Raw genomic sequence first — 17850 nt, forward strand, 5'->3', positions numbered from 1 at the left:
CCAGACCGGTGGTGATCTCATTGGCATTGAAGACGCGCTCACTGGTCGCAAGACAAGCACGGGCGCCATCCACTTCCACCATCAACCCGGCACTCACCACGACAGTATCCGGCCCATCTGTTTCCTCCGGGTGATGCACCACCGGTACCACCTCTCATTCTCCTGGTGGGGTCCATGCCTTCACCTGGCACCCTTCACACATTGATCACCAGAGGGCCATCAGATGTGCTGGACAATGGTCAGTCCACCTCGGCTCCTTTGCCACGCCAATGATATGGACCTCTATCCCTCCAACATGGTCAGTCAGCGAGCGCTAGGCATGCTGAGAAGCCTTCCAGTGATACGGAGAAGTAATACTACTACATATTTTTCATGTTTTCATCTGTATTAGTAGTCTATTATGCTCTCAACATTGTGGGCTTTCAATGAGCAAGATCACTTATGAGATAATCGCACAGTTGACTTGCGTAGCCTGCATTTCAGTCCACTAAGGAGTGTTTCTGTACCAGATGGGATATCATGCATCTACTGGTGATCATGCAGATCCATCTCAAGTGCACGTCCTATACCGGCCCACCTGTCTCAATTGCACCTCCGGCCCACCTGTCTCAATTGCACGTCCTATACCAGCCCACCTGTCTCAATTGCACCTCTGGCCCACCTGTCTCAATCGCACGTCCTATACCGGCCCATCCGTCTCGACCGGATGTCCTCTACTGGCCCACCTGTCTCAATTGCACGTCCTATACCGGCCCACCCGTCTCAACCTGAAGTCCTTTACCGGCCCACCCGTCTCAATTGCACGTCCCATACTGGCCCATCCGTCTCGAGTGCACATCCTGTACCGGCCCATCCATCTTGATTGCATGTCCGGCCCACCCATCTCAATTGGACATCATTTACCGGCCCATCCGTCTCGATTGTACCTCCGGCCCACCCATCTCGATTTCACGTCCTTTACCAGCCCATCCGTCTCAAGTGCACCTCTGGCCCATCCGTCTCAATTGCACATCCTTTACTGGCCCACCTGTCTCAAATGCACCTTGTTTACCGGCCCTATCACGTGGCCTACCCATCTCCATTTTACCTCCTTTACCGGCCCCACTCGTTTACATTGCACTCCATTACTCCGGCCCACTCGTCTATCCCACTGGATTCACTACTATTGTTGATATCCTATATAGTACATTCCTGTATTACCATGTATACTATATACCCCCGGCCCATCCGTTTGCCTCGGATACACCACACCCTCGGCCCACTTGTCTATCATGGTACAATTATTGCCACCGGCCCACACCAGATGGCCCATCTCTATCAGTACATTGTCATGCCCGGCTGCCCATCTGAGACTGGTATATGTTACTGTATTATGTGGTGGGTGTGTGTTTGTGGTGGGTGTCGTGGTGTTGGGGTAATTCATTCGCGGTCTTTGTAGAGTCCTGTGACGAATGGGATATCGCAGTCTTGTGTTAGGCGTCAGTTTCCTCGCAAGTACATTCCCTCCTCCGCAACCTTCCTACACACACAAACACTGATGATTGTGTTGCTTTTGCTTCGCAGGAACGTACCCCACAGCCAATGCACCTGCCGTACTCGCGCGTAGCGCGCTGGAAACGAAAGTATGTGTGTGGACATACCGCTTGTTTTTGTATCGAGTATGGAGGACTTTTTGTGGTGGAGCCCGTCCCAGGAGGATTTGGAAGCGAGTTTTGGTGTGGGTGATGGATGAGAATTGGCACGTGAGAGGCGGTGGTTAGAGAAGATGCGGGCGGGGGAGGGGTCTTCTAGTTTGAGTGCACACTGCGGATGGTGTGAAGGATGACACCTGTGCAGACTCGGAAGGAGCAGTTGGTGCTGGTGCTGGTGGTTGTAGTATCGTGCATATGATTAATTATCTTGGTATTGATTTTACTACTTGGACACGAACTGGTTTGTTTACTGTTGTATATGGCCTAGTATCCGATTATCCTCACCGCTGAAGTTTACCCATGGCATGCATATGAGAAAACTCCTTCCAGACATCCCTGTCGCACGTATACTCGTGGTCCCTTATACATCCTTATAAACTTCTTCACAAACCTCCAAGTTCCTCAGATCGTCAGGGACGTAAAGGACTTGCAGAACGGTCTATTCGTAAGCTGAGACATTTACCACTTCATGGGGATGACTGTTGCACTTTTACCAGTACGTGCGAATTTGTTTTGACCATACTCCAGTGCCCTTGTTTTTTTATTACAAATACCGAACACATATATGGACCAGGATGACATCAACTACCTCCCCCATGGCGACTGTCATATCATGCTGCATGATCTCAATCCCCCACCGAACCCACCACCCATCTACAACATCAGCGTACCTAACGGTAGTCTACTCCGCATTGCGCCCCATGATTGGCCCCTGAACTTGCCCTTTGAAGCTGTATATGCTTCAGCAATGATGAAGTTGTGGAGACTTGTGGCATTCACTCAGTAGGTGATCCCTGCTTGGAGCCCGGAATTGTATGGTGGTGTGCCCATCTCCACTCATGACGGGGCTACTATCATGATGCCGCTTGAAAACCACGTGTTGACGCCAAGCACCAGCGGAATAACGAAGCCCGACCTGCGCGGCAGAGGAATGCCTCTGTACAAGATGAAATGGATGTCCTCCTGGCGTTGTTGTATCTTGTTCATAGGAATGAGGTCGGTTCCACAAACGTAGAGACGGAACAGGACAGTAATTGTGGCGAAGCGGTGCGATTGAAGGTGCAGGAGTGGTCGTTCTTAGTGCGAGAACAGTGCCGCGTAGATGTCTCCAGTAAGTGGTCCATATCCTCAATACCTTCATACCTCAAATGTTTTCTCTGTATCATATACTAACATGCTTCCTCTCTATCCATTTGGTCGCACTTCCCGTAGACTCTGCCACGCTTCTCTGGGCCCCCTTGTTGTTTCTCACATGTCCCCACACATTTCTCTATGCATTATCTTGTTCATTTTCCTTCACACAAGTCATTCGTATCCCGCACACTCCCAGTCTTCGATCCACATCCTTGATGCAGCTCATATTTTATTTTATTTGCCAGTTTGTTCCAGTAGTCAAATCTACATCAATTTACAACACATAATCATACATTGTGAATACTTTGGAGCCCGGCTTTGCACCCGCCCCGAGTTCACCCTCTTACCTGCGAGTTCGACCTACGTCTTCCACAATATATTGCAGAATTGTTAGTAGTAAGAGAAAACCACTTAGAATAGATCCTCTTGACCTCTCACACAACGAGCCGTGCAAGCAATCACTTGTAAAAACGACAAGTATATCAACTTTTTGCATTTTAAGCTTTTAAGGTGTATGATGACAAAGCGAATATCATTGGTGAGTCTGTCCCAAGTCACAGTGTCAGCCTAGATTGCATTTGTGGTCAGACAAGATGAGTCGATGACGTTGTCTCAAGCATTAAAACCTGGTCTTGTGGCCCCTCCTCTCTTACCTTAGTCACACCTGCAAGATGAAGCTTCCTGCCATCTGTGCACTTTTCGTCGTCGCGGTTGTTGGCTCACCCACTCCTCCATCTAGCGCTCATTCCAACATAGGCCGCACACAACGCATTCTCCTCAACACCGCTGGTAGCAACTCAAAAGCGGTTGATGTGAAGAGACAGTTTGATTATGTATCTGAGTATGTCTTCCTCTATCCACCAAATTCATCAGGCTGACATGAACTAGGAAGTATGCTGCCACCATGAAAGCCTACAAACAGAATACTGGATCTCCCCACCCATTGAGCAGTCACCTCAGCATTCGCTCGGTGACCAAGCGGGCCACAAATGGAAATGTACCCCTCACAAACTACAATGCAGACCTTTGGTACGACTCGATCGAAGTTGGCATGCCTCCAAAACAATTTACAGGTTCGTTTATCATCGACACTGGCACGACACAGTCTGATTCTGACATTATGAAGTGGTGTTTGACACTGGCAGCGCAGACCTCTGTGAGTTTTCCCAGAGATCTATTCCTTCATTTCCAAGTTGACAACACTACTACTTGCAGTCCTTCCATCTGTAAAATGCACAGCAACCTGTGACGGGCATAAAAATATGACCCCGCTACATCCTCTTCAGCCAAAGATTCTGAGGAGCCGTTCATACTTGTCTACGGCTCTGGAGAGACAGTGGGTGAAGAGTACTCTGATGTTGTTTCTGTTGGGGGCCCCAGAGTTCGTTGCCCAATGTGTTTATTTCTGTTCTACTAATATAGCTTGTCAGGACAATAATCAGACTCTCGGCACCGCATCAGCATATTCACCAGCGTTCAGCAACTACCTGAATTACCCCCCTGATGGTCTCTGGCTTGGCATTCAGCAAAATCTCAGAGTTCCAGGGATCACCACTTGTCGAGACACTGAGCGAGAGCGGTCAACTGCTACAAAGTGTCCTGGGGTTCAAGTTGTCCACTACCATGAGAGATAGCGAAATACCCATCGGAGGAACAACCTCGAACCCCTACCGCTCCGACACACTCATGTATATTCCTGTGACAAAGAGGGGCTACTGGCAGGTGGAGCTAGGCAGCATTTCGAGATCGGGGCAGGAGATCAATGGGTCACACTCCGTTCCTGCGATCATCGATACCAGGATCACCATCGTCATCACATCTGATTCAGTCGCACAATGTTACTACACAAACATATCTGGCACTATACCCCACCCAGTGGGCACATATACATACTGGACAAGTAAGCATGTTACCTATTTCACTGTCATCCATTTTAATCAATATCTTCGTCTGTGCAGTTCCATGTGATATCATGGATTCAGCCGTGCCTACATTCATGTTTGGTGGACGCACCTTCACAGTATCTGCGCAGACGTTCAACCTCGGGCCAGACACCAATTCAAGCGACTGCATGGGTGGGATCGCTTCGTCTTCAGCACTGAGTGCGTATAGCCTGTATCTTTATGACATTGGTGCTCATGCTCTACACACCATAGATTTCACGATCATTGGCGATGTCTTTCTGCAAAATGTGTATTTGGTGTTTGATTACGCAAATATGAGGGTAGGATTTGCAGAGCTTACTTGATGTGATGCTGATGTGTTGATGATACCCAAGATTCACTTACCATTTCATAAGAGTTTGTGGTTGTTCGTTATGCTGTGTACTTCAACCATTATGCGTAGTTGGCTGTGATATCTTGCTACTGTCGTTCACATTATAAGCCGCAATGATCATGTTCCGGTTTCAAGAGCAATTCGTCATTAAATGGATTCATGGACAGTGTGGGTTCACACCACAAGTGACACATGTGCACTGCAGAGCCCAATAATTGTGCATCATGTCAAGTGTATCTGGTGTTGTAAGTATGACGTAGACTCGTCACCTTGCAAATCACCAGTCATGTCGTAGCACACTGGCAGCTGAGCTCAAGGGAACATTCACTGGGTTAAGGAACTGGGGCATGACACGTTCAGGAACACCTTGAGTGGGAGGTACTGAACGTCCGTGACAACTCACGCACACGACTCACCGGGAACCATATGCAACTCTTGGATCTAGAATGATTCGGAGAACTACAATACAGTCAAATACAGTACACACATTATAACACTTCCCTCGAGAGTCAGCTTACAGCCCATAATCAATAGGCCTGTCCTTGATCTGCCCTTTGACAAGTGCATCTCACAAGATGAAAAAGACAATACTACCAGTGAGTGAAACCATCTGTGAACAAAGCCAGTATCCACCAGATATAATTATATGTTAGTAGAGTGCCAGCTCCTACATGTAAGAACAGGGTGATTTCCAATTGGTGTCGATGCCATGTGCGCACTCCACAGGACCTCCTTTCATGCTCGACTTGAGACAGCAAATGTAGTTTACTCTTCGTTACTGCTGTAAAAAGACCTGAGAGACCGCAGGCGAGCAGGATGACTGTTTTTGGGAATGCAGAATGTATTACATAATATATATTTAATCTATGGCCAAGACGTAGTCATTGTTCTTTCATGAATCTACACAAATTTGTGCTTGCATACTCCTTCTATACATCTAACCAATTTATCGCGTCTCCCACAGCTGAGCCTGCCATGGTCACATTCTATGTCGTGCTGAAAACTACATTGTTACATGTTACAACTTCCAGTGACGCTGAGATCTAAACGGTCTTTCAGGACCTCAAATCCGGATCAGAAATAGTGTGTCAGATTTTGGGTAGAACAATGTTTGATCAATATGAGTACTACAAGCTCAAAGACCCCATTCCACTCCCCCTCCACATCTCAAACCCCACAGCAATCGTTCAGACGTGCCTGGATAGGAGGGAATGGGAAGAATTGGATCCCTATGATGTCTTGGATGTACGAGCGTCAAATTTAGCCATTAGACATGTCTACATGGTCATCCAGCCTCGGGCGGGTGAGCTGCCAGCATATTTGCTGATATTGATTAGCTCATCGCTCATTTGTTCAGATCCAGCAGAGACAGCTATTTGAAATCTCAATGCAAATTATGCAGATATATTTAGTTGCCTGCAGATCACATTATCCAGCCTGGAGAACTGGACAATGGTGGACGTCTGCAATAACTTGGCAGGTGGCGGGTGGTGGCATCCTGACGATGTACATGGTGATGATTTTCCTGTCGCAATCTCTGGAATAGAGGAAGCATTGGCACAGTCCCATACCTATACTGTGAGCACTTCTATTGCTGTACCTATAGCCCTTCCTCAGTTCTTCTCCAAGGTCCCGGCAGCCCAAGAGATGAGGGACTATCGGAATACTCTCTCCTACACTACACAATTTAACAAGATCTTTACGTTGGCTGCAAACCCATCGGGCGAGGTTATACGAGCTAGAGTTAACTAGCAGGAGAGATGCTCAGTAAGTGTCACGTAGAACAATACTGGATTCAATATGTACCTAGCAGGAGAGACACTAGGATACATTAGTACAAGTGATACAAGAGAGAACATCTACACACCTCAGTAAGTGTCACGTAGAACAATACTGGATTCAATATGTACCTAGCAGGAGAGACACTAGGATACATTAGTACAAGTGATACAAGAGAGAACATCTACACACCTCAGTAAGTGTCACGTAGAACAATACTGAGGTGTACTATGAGGCAGTCAAGACTATATAGCGATATGAGAGAGCTTAGGTAACGAGACCAGGGAAATGATGTGCGGTAGTGTTTGTATGGTGAGAAGATGCCAAGAGTAAAGTGCATATGGTGGTGATAGTGATAACGTCAAGAAGGAAAGGGTAAAGTCAAAAGCGAAAATCCTACAGAGGTTCCCCACCAGGAATTCGCAATGTTCTTCAATGTCCTTCAGTGCTTTGGTGAGGACTCAGATCACATTGAGAGCAACGGATCCTCCATCCTGAAGGCCAGTAACTTCATTGTGTATTTTATATCACTGCTGTTCTTTGCCCGTCGCAGCCCACATTTCGAATTCAGTCAGTAAGTGGGTCAACTTGCCGCAGTTCAACTGCTTATCATGAAATATTTCAGGGAGAAGCCTTGGGGCTTCCCCATATTCCTTGGTACTCCAGATCAGCCTGATGCTTGGTGCAAATTTCGCCCAAGGAGCGATTTCATGGTTTCGTCGCCAAAGTTTCTTTGCCTGTTCTTCATCTCCGAGGTGGTTTCGCAGGAGAAAGAGGAAGATCAATACCAAATGCTGCTCCAATCCATCACTGTTGCGAGGGCAGGGCAGTACTTGATTCGCGAAGGTGCACCAGTACACTTTTTCGTTGTGGCAATTTATCTATGGGCAAATTTGACTGCGGAAAGATATGTAGTTGCCAATATTGGACCGCAAAGACAGGTGTGTCATCCTGTTCGTCATCTCGTTTCTCTCCCTCACAGAGAGGCCAGGTTTCCATTGCCCAGAAAAATTTTAAACTTACCACGGCAGATGGTGCGGTCGCATTCCTTCGTGAGATGTACAACCTCGTGGCAATACTTGAGGAACTGGCCGAGCATCTTGACCAAGGCGAGGAGGGCAGCCTTAGTGAAGTCAAAGACGCTGCTTCTAAGTTGCTCTCCCTCACAAAGGCCAAAGAGAGGAAGCCGGTCCGGTTGGTGTCACCCCCAATACCTGAGGGTGGTGGAAATGGCCAGGCCCAAGATGATCTTGGTGTCTTTAGTGCTGATGATATCCAAGTTATTTTGAGAAGGATGAATTACAAGATCAACTTTATTCTTGTCGGGGTACGTGTCCTCACAACGTCCTGGAATGTGATACGAACAAATTACAACACACCTTACAGTATCCACTCATCGCATCAGTTTTGAATATTACTCACGAGGCCGAGAAGGGATACCTGAAGTTCGTGCAAGAAGGGTGGAAGGAAATCGAAATCTTGCAATACCTCACAGGAATCAGTTCTCCTGCGAACCATACCATATCTGGAGTCCAAATCTGGCCTGTGCGAGGCGGCAACATCATATTGATGCCTGTGGCTGGCAGCTGGCTTATGATGCTAAACAACCTTGATGTGCACCTGTGGTCCTTAGCTAAACAGCTGTTCGGAGCCGTCGACTTCATGCACCAACACGGTGTGGCGCATATGGATCTGAAGCCGCAAAACATTTTGATCCCTCACAATGGCGGACATCTGTCTATCATTGACTTCAACACCTCCTTGTGCGTCAAGGGTGTTGGACACAAGTTCGGTGGCATCGTAGGCACAACCGGGTATATTGCCCCTGAGGTAGCTGCTGGTAATGGCCTCTACAGTGCGATCTGTGCAGACTTGTGGTCCTGTGGAAAGACATTAGAGGAGCTGTGTATCAAGTGCCACCCATCCATGGATCACGATACGCTGCTCGAGATATCTCGACAACTTATGGATGAAGATCCAGAAAAGCGACCAACGATGTCAGATGTGTTGGGCCGGCTGGCCCGTTGTACTGTTGACGCTACCACCACACCAGATTCCCTAAGGTAATGTGAGCTTTTCTTGCAGCATGCATTTACTTGTTCTGAGCAGTTTCTACTCTGTTGCCCCACCGGAAGTGAATGCATGAATGTAATACCAGATGTATACCAGGTCATATTTTATTGTTCTCATACTAGAGTTGTTTTAAAGATTGGACGAATCACCCAAGCCGCCATGTACCACCTTGTAGCAATTTACCCACATCAGTAATAAGCACGAGAGTTAGGCCACCCACTTTTTGTATGTACCAGTAAGTAGGATACAAATTACAGTCACCGCAGACAACATCAGATCTTGGTGAAGGATAGCTTTAAGTTCGCTATTGCGCGCCCCATACATACACTACACTCACTGACTGTCCTCTTTAAGTCCTCTTTCATAGAAGCCGCTGCACGTGCTTAACAATGATTGTTTTCTAATTCCAAGACCAAGAGCAGCATAACTTCTTGGAATCTCTCAATTGCATATACATGTGGCCTGATATGAACACAAAAAGGTCTTGAGAAACAGTACTTAGCCAGCCTGCAACTAAAAAATCATTGTCAATGTGTCTTTACTTTGAACAATACGGATAAAATGCAGTATCACGAAGCGCACAGAACAAAGCGAGCATACGGAACAAGGCAATCAAATGTCCTTTTGGTCCTCTCAAAACACAACTAGCAGAACATCAATATCACAAAAGAGTGCGCATTACCAGAACAGCCTTGTTTTCGTACAGGGATTCGTGTATCATATGGGGCTCTAGAATGTCATTACTCCCCTGCAAACACGTGGATCAGCATGTAGGCAGTCGAGCTGAGGAAGCGAATGACTAAAAACGAATGAATTATAAGCGTTGTTGTGAGGTCAAAGAGATTCTTGACATACATGCAAGTCCAGCTACTGAGAACAGGATAAACGCCATGTGACCATGCACACTGGTAAAGTATAAGATAAGAAGCAAGAAATGACACAACTGCACCTACCAATCAAACTTCCAAATCCTGCAGTGATCGCATGTGAGTTGACATAGAATTCATTGTAATCTGATAGTACACACCACCGATGAAGACAGCGGTGCCCATCCGCGTGCTATGATTCAAATCAGATTCTTCATACCTCCGAATTGAAACCACGCACCCAAGCTCAGAAAGGTCTGGCGTTATCACAACAACTACATAATTAAACGAACTGTCAGAAACTTTTCACCTGGATGAAAGAAAATTACTTACACAGCCCTTCAAAATAGCCATGAAGCACGGCAAGCACAATAATGCTGGCCAAGCAATTCAACCCAATCATGCCCAAAATGAGCACACTGCACAAAATTGTTGTGATGACAGCTAAGTTCGGGACCCCTGTAAACGCTGCAATAAACCCTGATGTGACTCATCCTATAAAACTGGATGCATTTAAAATTGCTAGCTAGTGACCCTGTCAGCAGGAAAATTGCTTGTGCAGTGCTGGCACCCACAGAGTAAGATGAAAAGGCAACATTGATACCATGCTTGATAGAGTCGAGTTGAATGAAGTATGCCGGGTAAAAGAGGCCGATCTGGAAAAGGAAGTCCCTGCAGGATAGTTATTTGGAGGAATTCGAGAAGGTGTATTACAGCTCTCACCCTGCCACCATAAGAGTAAATGGCACATCATGAAAACATTTTCTAGCCGCCACAATGTACTTCACCGGTGTCACCGGTGGATCAAGGTGAGTTCGCATGCACAAACATGCAATTAAAAGTAGTGCGCTGACGAACCCTGCGCTTGCACGGACGCCATTGGTGAAGCCAAGAGGACCATCCAGGAAGTTATTGAGTATAATCGGATGGACGATAGCACCCAGTGACGCGGGTTTTGACCAAGACAACATGAATAGAGAGAAACTCTGCAGAAGCGATCCAGCAATCATGAGATGGTAGCTAGTTAAGAATGCTGAACGTTGTCGAGAACCTCTAACAAAGTTGCACTCACAAATATCCTCGATCATATAGTGAACCCGATACAAGGCCCACAGTGCTGATTAAAAATGCACTCGAGCTCCCGATCCATCTTCAAGATACCTTGAGGATATCCGCCGTGAAAATGCAAGTATGTAGAAACCCACGATATAGCAGATGATGTCTCATTTGTGAGCTAATGCTGGATATAGAAGTCTGGAAGGTAGTAAAATGTTCAATGTTCCATGCTCGCTTTCATGTGCAGCAACTTACCTTCATAGACACTGAATGAAGAGGCATAACTTTTAATCTTCAGTCACAGAGCCATTCCTTGGTGACGTCAGCACCAGACTCACTCCAACCCGCAGAACTGTACAAGGAACCTGAGTAGAACCCTGAGCAAGAACCAGTTTCTCGATCCAAATTTGAGTTTTCTTACAATCCAAAAGCAGTGGCCCAAGCAGCCTGACCACCTTCCAATGTGACTGAGTCTTTGTCCTCTTGGAAGGTGACCCCTTCTGTATGAAGCATTCGAAGCTCAGATGCAGATGCCATCCAGGGCTGCAGAACTGACAGTGTCGACTATACATTGGTGTATATTTATATACACGATCCTACATCATTCGAGCGACGAGTAGTAATAGGTATCAATGGGAGACATCGGTGTGCTGTCGTGCGATGGTTGGGTGAGAATCAAACAAATACTGTTTTGTTTGATTGCCAGCAGATGGTTTTTCAGGCCGAGCCTCTGCGAACGGGTGTACACTGTAGTTGCCCTACATGGCTATTTTGGCGGTTCTGTCGTGCGCGGCACCTTCAGCTGCATCAAAGCTGCCACTCCCACCGACACGGCATTGACACATAGTAAGAAGGAACGACCATCTTCATTTGTCTATGGTCTGTCCAGGTCAAGCCAGAATTCCTAGTGGATGATGCAGTACAACACATGTCGCTAACTTGACCAATTACTAACCCACACAAACTTGAACCCATTACCCATGCATGAGTCATGAATTCACTTCTTTTCTTAGAACGGAATGCGAAAATCGTAAATGCCTTCACCTCGTCCAGTTCTGAGCCAGTCTCCAAATCTTGCCTCAAAACCGCATAAATCGTGCAAGATGAACCCTGGATTGTTTCGAAGCACCATAAGTAGTGGTACTCAAAACAAATTTTGAAATTCTTGAAAGCTCGCTAAACTGCGTTCAACTCCCTTCAACTCCCCGCTAAAAGTTTGAATGAACGCGCGCAAGTCCGAGAGAAATATGCTCGGCACACATCGGCATGTAGTCGGACTTTAAAATGACACTTGTGATTTTCAAAGTGTGCTATGTACATAGGGGAAAGTGGTAGAGTAGTGGTCCAACATACTTGTATTTCAAATGAAAGCATTAATAAAAATTGTAAAAAAACAAGGCCGCCGGGCGGGAATGAAATCAGCTGTAGGTAGGGAGTGCGGGAGGGACCAAAATAAGTGCTGAGGGGAGGAGGGGGGGATGCTGAGCAGCTGGGGGGGGGAGGAAAAGTGTCGGGAGGAAGATCTGCATGCCTCCGTGGAGATGCAAGATCAAGCGCCAAGAGTACGGCCATCTTCGATGTTTTCCAGCAGAGATGGGGCGCTGGTCAGGTGGGGCGCGCGTGGGATCTGAACTAGAATAGATTTTCTGTAAGATAAGGGTGAATGTTAGTGCAACTTGCGAGAGGTGCAAGGAATACTTACCTTGGGTGGATGACACCCGGGAATTTGATGGTGTCCTGCTCGACGCTGTGGATGAGCATCAAGGTTCAAGGGTGAGGTCAGCGATGACACCGGTGTGTTCAGTGCGAAACAAAACTTCGGAACTTTCCGAAAATTTAAACTCCACCAAAAAACTGCGTCACATATGCACCAAATAGATGGGAGTTTTGATCCCACACCCACTGTAGCTCCCACCACAACTATGCCTCGTCAATCCACACGTAAAGAGCTCCTGAATATTGTGGATCAGGCTGCACTTTCTTTGGCCAGGTTGCAATATCAGGGTATCCTAGATGACTGGTCGGACTTTGAGAGCAATTCCGGCTCCGAGGACTCACTTTCTACTACTGATTCAGACAATGTTACAATCAGTCTGTCTTTTAGCCCTCCTTCCCCCCTATCCCCCCTTTCCCCTATGACAGGGATTTCGGATTCTTCCAGTTTTAGTTCTGTATCTTCTGATGATGTCACTTTGCCTTACGACAGGCTTCGAGACACCATTGATGCTCTTCGTGATGAGGTTAAGAGGGCCTGTGTACTCCAGAAGCCTGACGAGCCTCCTCCACGAGCACCTCAGCTTCACATGCTGGTCCATCATGAAGAACACCGCCCTCACTTGTTTTGGCAGAAACTTCGTGTCAACCCCGAGATCTTTGATGACATCCTCGATTATATCTCTGATCACCCTATCTTCCAAAACCAGTCCAACAATCCTCAGCTCCCTGTCTCCATCCAGCTCGCCATCTTTCTGAATCGGGCAGGCCACTATGGCAATGCCATTACTCTTGAGGATGTTGCTCAATGGGCAGGCGTGAGTGTCGGGTCTGTGGTTAATTGCACTAATCGTGTGATGATTGCGGTACTTGATGCCCATGATCAGTTTATCTGCTTCCCAGCAGGTAATTCTGAGGATGCTGACCTGGCTCGCAAATTTGCTGAGTCACGTACCTGTCCAGAGTGGAAAGGTGGCTTTCTAGCCATCAATGGCTCGACTATGAATCTGTTCACAAAACCTGGTTATTATGGTGAGACATTATATGATAGGAAGTCCAAGTATTCCCTTGGCTGTCAGGTAACATTTTTTTTCATCCTCATGTGCAAAAATTAATTTAATTCTAGGCAGTCATCTTGCCCCACAATCTCCTGATTGTTGATTATTCTCTTGGTCACCCTGGGAGTGTCCATGATGCATTCGCTTTTCGATCCACTCGCCTCTATGAAGAGCATGCCGATCTTCTGCCAGATGGTCATTGGGTTTGGGCGGACAGTGCTTATCCATTGGAACCATGGTGTATTGCCCCTTTCAAGAAGCCTCACAATGGACGGCTGACAAAGAACCAGAAGACATTCAATTATCACCTCTCTAAGGTATTTTTTTTTAGTGGTTTTCCATTGATTTACATTTATTTAGATTCGTGTTCGTGTTGAACACACATTTGCTGTTTTGAAGGGACAGTTCCAGTCCCTTCGAGAGCTACGGTTCAGGATTCAGGCTGAGAAAGACCTTGAGTTTGCTGTGCAGTGGATCAAGTGTTGCATCATCCTGCACAACATGATCATTCACTTTGAAATCGAGCATCGCAAGAAGGATGGAACATACGAGAGTTCTCTCAAGTGGGCTCATATGGAGGGGGAAGATTTTGTTGATCAAGAGTTTGAGGGTCCAGATGGTGAAGAAGTAGTTGGTGACAGGACATATGATGGCACTCTAGGTCAAGCTGCCCGTGCAAAGTTGATGGATGAGCTTTTTAACAATCCTCACTCAGATGCACAACACAGGGAAGGATGATCACTGACACAATACTTTCTTGAACATGTACTACTACTAAAACACTTGTACAACAAATGTATATAGCTATGTAACATCAATCAAAGAAGTACTAACAAAACAACCAACATATGTCCAATGAAAACAACATGGTGACAACAATAAACTGAAACATGATGACAGCAGCAATGGACGGGGATGACGACACGACACGACGACGACGAGAACAAAATAAGCAACACAACAACTCACTCAACTCCTCCATCTGATCCTGGGCCCTTGTTCACCTGCATCATTTGATGGAACTGAATTTTGAGTCGAAGATTCTCCGCTTCCTTGTCGAGCACCAATGAATGTGCTTCGTGGACTCGAATGTCCGCCTCACATAGACGAATCTCGGCATCTTTAGACTCCTGCAGACGCTGATGGCTGACAGTGGCCTGGGAGGTCTCATGCTTGCGGGTAGCACGAAGCCATTCGTACTTCTTGATGTCACGATTATGCTCACTCTTCACCTCGAGCTTCGCAAGGAAGCGATGGTGTTTGTGATCGTGGCGTGACATCGCATCAGAGTGCATAGATGCGAGCTCATCCTTAACCTCGTCTACCTGCTGCATCACATCCGGCTTTGCCTTCTTCTTCTTTGAGCCGCCGCTGTTTGGAAGCAAAGTCTGGGGGGTCGAGGACATAAGGTAGTCCGACGAGGAGGTAGTGTTGCGTGTCATGGATGAATGCGCTGACGTGCTGACCGAGACCTCCAATGGTAGGTTGCATCACCTCCCATGGCTTGGTGGCTTCTGTGTGTGAAATGCCAAGCGGCTGTTGTAGGCAGACACTGGGGATTTTTCTGGCACATTGAATGGTTCGGGAGCGTTGGGAGGGGGAGACGGCGATGAAGGGAGCTGGCATTTCTTCCCTGCGACTTTGGAAGAGCTATCGGCCCTCTCGTCACCTTCGAGGTGATGTAAGGCGTCTCCGAGGGGGGCATCAAATGGGTCACCGGTGTCGAGAGAGTCCACATCGGCAATGTCGACATCAGTGTCTGACGTCGGAAGGCCAGGAAGATGGATTTGAGGGGTCATATTGTAGAGGGGGGGTGGGCGGGTAAGGGGGGAGCAGGAGCAGGAGTGGGTGCGGGAGCGGGAGCGGGAGCATGTGCGGGAGCAGGTGCGGGTTGTTGCAGTGCCGGATCGATCAAGGGATCACCATGTGAACCCCCAGCATACGGCGTTGCTAGCAGATACCTTGGATAGTATTGTTGGCCGTAATGCGGGGGCAGAGTGCTGGAAGGATAGGTGTTGTGCTCGGGATATGCATGAGGAGGTGGCTGAGTGTTGGCGCCAGGATATACATGCTGTGCATCTGGGGGCGCATCAAACTGCATGGGGGGACCACCCCCACCACATGATTGAATCAGGGAATATAAGGTGCCAGTGTGATCGACGCCGGGTTTTGATGAGTAGGTTTTCATGGCCATGGACGGATTAGCATGCCAAATGGCATCTAATTCCGTGTACCATGGGAGCTCTGCCAGTGCTGCATCTACAACAACTGATCAGCCGAGGACCAGAAACTCAGGACCAAAGACTCACCCAATAAGTTTCTCATTTGCGTGCCCTCAGCTGGTATCACACCAGCGCCTGTGCTGTCAAAAGATGCCTTGATTTTCTTGTATTTACCCCTGAGACTGGATGAATTTTAATATTTTTATCGTCGGAACAAAAAAAATGAAAGTGCTCACATTCTGATGCAGTTGCAGACTGCATCGCAGAATTTTTTTGCATTGACAGAGTATGCGTAACCGTACTTGGGGTGATTTGTGAAGATTAGTTTGGCCAGGGTACCGTAAATCTGTCCTTTGTCCGAGCCTGAGGGACCGTCATCAGCAGTAGACATCACTTTCTTCCCATCAGAGTAGAATAGAATCCTGCAGTCAGCGGGGTGCATAGTAAGATAAGTAACAAGTAGATCAGTGAGAGCGTGGTCGCTCTGCCACTGAATAGTTAGGCGGGGTGCGGATTGCTCTGGAGGCGCTTTGAGCGATCCTCGAGAGTTTGAAGTTTCATCACCCATCGCCATCGAGCAGCGCACTAGAGGGTTGGTTTTGAGGTGTGCAGAACGACGGACACGTTGACGAGAAGGAGGCATAGTTATTAAAACTCCGCCGAGCGATACCGGCCTGACTTTCAATCGCTGTGCATCGGCCGAAGTTTTTGAAGCCGTTTAGCCGCGAGTTGAAAGCGTTTAGCCGGTGTTTAAGCGAAGTTTCAAGAGTTTCAAAAGTTGATTTGAGTACCACTAGTATATCCTTGCTGGAGATACGTCGGTTCATAATATTGCCAACTGAAAGTAGTAACTTAAAGTACACCTCACCTCTCTGGATGTCGTCACAACGGATTAATCATCATCACCCGTCTCTTCGTCGTATCGGGTTCTCTTTTGTGTTGCAACCCTCTGCAGGATGGTGCTTTTTCCTGCATTCGCTTTAGGATTCGGAAGCGATCAAGGTACTGGCATAGGGAAAGGTACCAAAGTGTGTAACTGTGCGAGCGCCCGTATCACAGGATTTGCTGGATGGCCTCCCGTATAAACATGGCGCATGGTCTCTGCCCAACCATCTCTACTTTCATACAGGAGACTTTTGCCTAACTCGAATCAGCCTCGACCGTTCCCTGTCCTTTCCATATCTCCGGTACTCAACTCTCCCATCAACGTGGTCAACCCCGCTGAATCAAATATCGAACTAGACATCTCTATTGATTCAGCAAGTCGGAAAAGAATGTAGAGTCTACTGAAGCAGGGATCGGCAAGCTGCAAAGACACACTGAACGCGATGAAGGAAAGATCCTGCGGCAGACATTTTCTCCACCCATGTAAGGGATTGGAGACACCGAGACGAATGTGCCATCTAAATTGTTATTTTTTTCTGACAGTAGCAAACTTTCTCTTGGGGGATCCATTTTCCTTACGTTTACGTGTACAAGAGACGATTTAGGAAGACTGGCCATGAAGACATTTCTTTCGATATGGTGTTCCGCACGTCTGATACAAGGGGATCACCTGATAGACAAGGTCGACCGCCTCGCCTTGATCAAGTACTCACGGACTTAATGTCACAGGATACCACAAGCCTCACGAAAACATCATGGTCGTGGTTGAACTTTTTGGGAATACGATAATTGTTCAAGTAAGAATCCATATCTCACAATCGAAAATCGTTTCTGAGTCGTAGGTCAGCGAGCAGAGCAGCCTGTCTCCGACTCTCTGCCTCCGATACAAGACTGGAACTCTTGCCCACCACTGACGAAATCATTCGAATCTGTCCTCGGTGGGGCAGGATGACCTTGACGTGTTCCCAGATTGACGTCAGAGGTTCCCCAGGTTCCGAATTCTGGTAATAGGAAAGGTACTGGGTTTTCGTTGATCTCAGGCCAGTATTGACAGTGTTTTCAACAGACTGGTGTTGGCAAGTCCTCGCTGATCGAT

General features: G+C 47.3%; 5 protein-coding genes across 5 annotated transcripts; 2 read left to right on the forward strand and 3 right to left on the reverse strand.

Annotated features, from left to right (window-relative positions):
- Positions 1-3496: 3496 nt before the first annotated feature.
- On the forward strand, positions 3497-5073 carry EDB91DRAFT_1258110 (Asp-domain-containing protein; the record flags this gene model as incomplete). The annotated part of the gene is made up of 8 exons (XM_041324330.1): positions 3497-3666; positions 3714-3898; positions 3952-3981; positions 4112-4206; positions 4256-4331; positions 4363-4725; positions 4784-4927; positions 4982-5073. 8 exons carry the CDS (start codon positions 3497-3499, stop codon positions 5071-5073), a joined length of 1155 nt encoding a protein of 384 aa, XP_041168548.1.
- Positions 5074-8301: 3228 nt separating this feature from the next.
- EDB91DRAFT_1183187 (kinase-like domain-containing protein) lies at positions 8302-9063 on the forward strand. Its single transcript, XM_041320465.1, has one exon. The coding sequence runs from the start codon at positions 8451-8453 to the stop codon at positions 8946-8948; it is 498 nt and encodes a 165-aa protein (XP_041168549.1). The 5' UTR covers positions 8302-8450; the 3' UTR covers positions 8949-9063.
- A 631-nt stretch (positions 9064-9694) lies between these two features.
- On the reverse strand, positions 9695-10830 carry EDB91DRAFT_1258113 (uncharacterized protein; the record flags this gene model as incomplete). Its single annotated transcript, XM_041324331.1, has 8 exons — positions 9695-9753; positions 9810-9859; positions 9908-9925; positions 9978-10013; positions 10062-10095; positions 10154-10239; positions 10355-10492; positions 10544-10830. 8 exons carry the CDS (start codon positions 10828-10830, stop codon positions 9695-9697), a joined length of 708 nt encoding a protein of 235 aa, XP_041168550.1.
- Positions 10831-11054: 224 nt separating this feature from the next.
- On the reverse strand, positions 11055-11413 carry EDB91DRAFT_1258114 (uncharacterized protein; the record flags this gene model as incomplete). The annotated part of the gene is made up of 4 exons (XM_041324332.1): positions 11055-11074; positions 11132-11160; positions 11215-11241; positions 11298-11413. 4 exons carry the CDS (start codon positions 11411-11413, stop codon positions 11055-11057), a joined length of 192 nt encoding a protein of 63 aa, XP_041168551.1.
- A 4029-nt stretch (positions 11414-15442) lies between these two features.
- EDB91DRAFT_1352162 (uncharacterized protein) lies at positions 15443-16608 on the reverse strand (the record flags this gene model as incomplete). Its single annotated transcript, XM_041326152.1, has 3 exons — positions 16106-16608; positions 15957-16051; positions 15443-15906 (listed from the first exon to the last, which is right to left on the reverse strand). The coding sequence occupies exons 1-3, from the start codon at positions 16510-16512 to the stop codon at positions 15443-15445; spliced, it is 966 nt and encodes a 321-aa protein (XP_041168552.1). The 5' UTR covers positions 16513-16608.
- Between the last annotated feature and the right edge of the window lie 1242 nt (positions 16609-17850).

This window comes from Suillus paluster, assembly GCF_016628075.1.
Source record: "Suillus paluster strain FC165 chromosome Unknown EDB91scaffold_400, whole genome shotgun sequence".
Taxonomy (NCBI): Eukaryota; Fungi; Basidiomycota; class Agaricomycetes; order Boletales; family Suillaceae; genus Suillus; species Suillus paluster.

Coding starts and splice junctions, on each gene's coding strand:
- EDB91DRAFT_1183187 (XM_041320465.1), top strand. CDS start 8,451: ATGCCTGTGGCTGGCAGCTGGCTTATGATGCTAAACAACCTTGATGTG.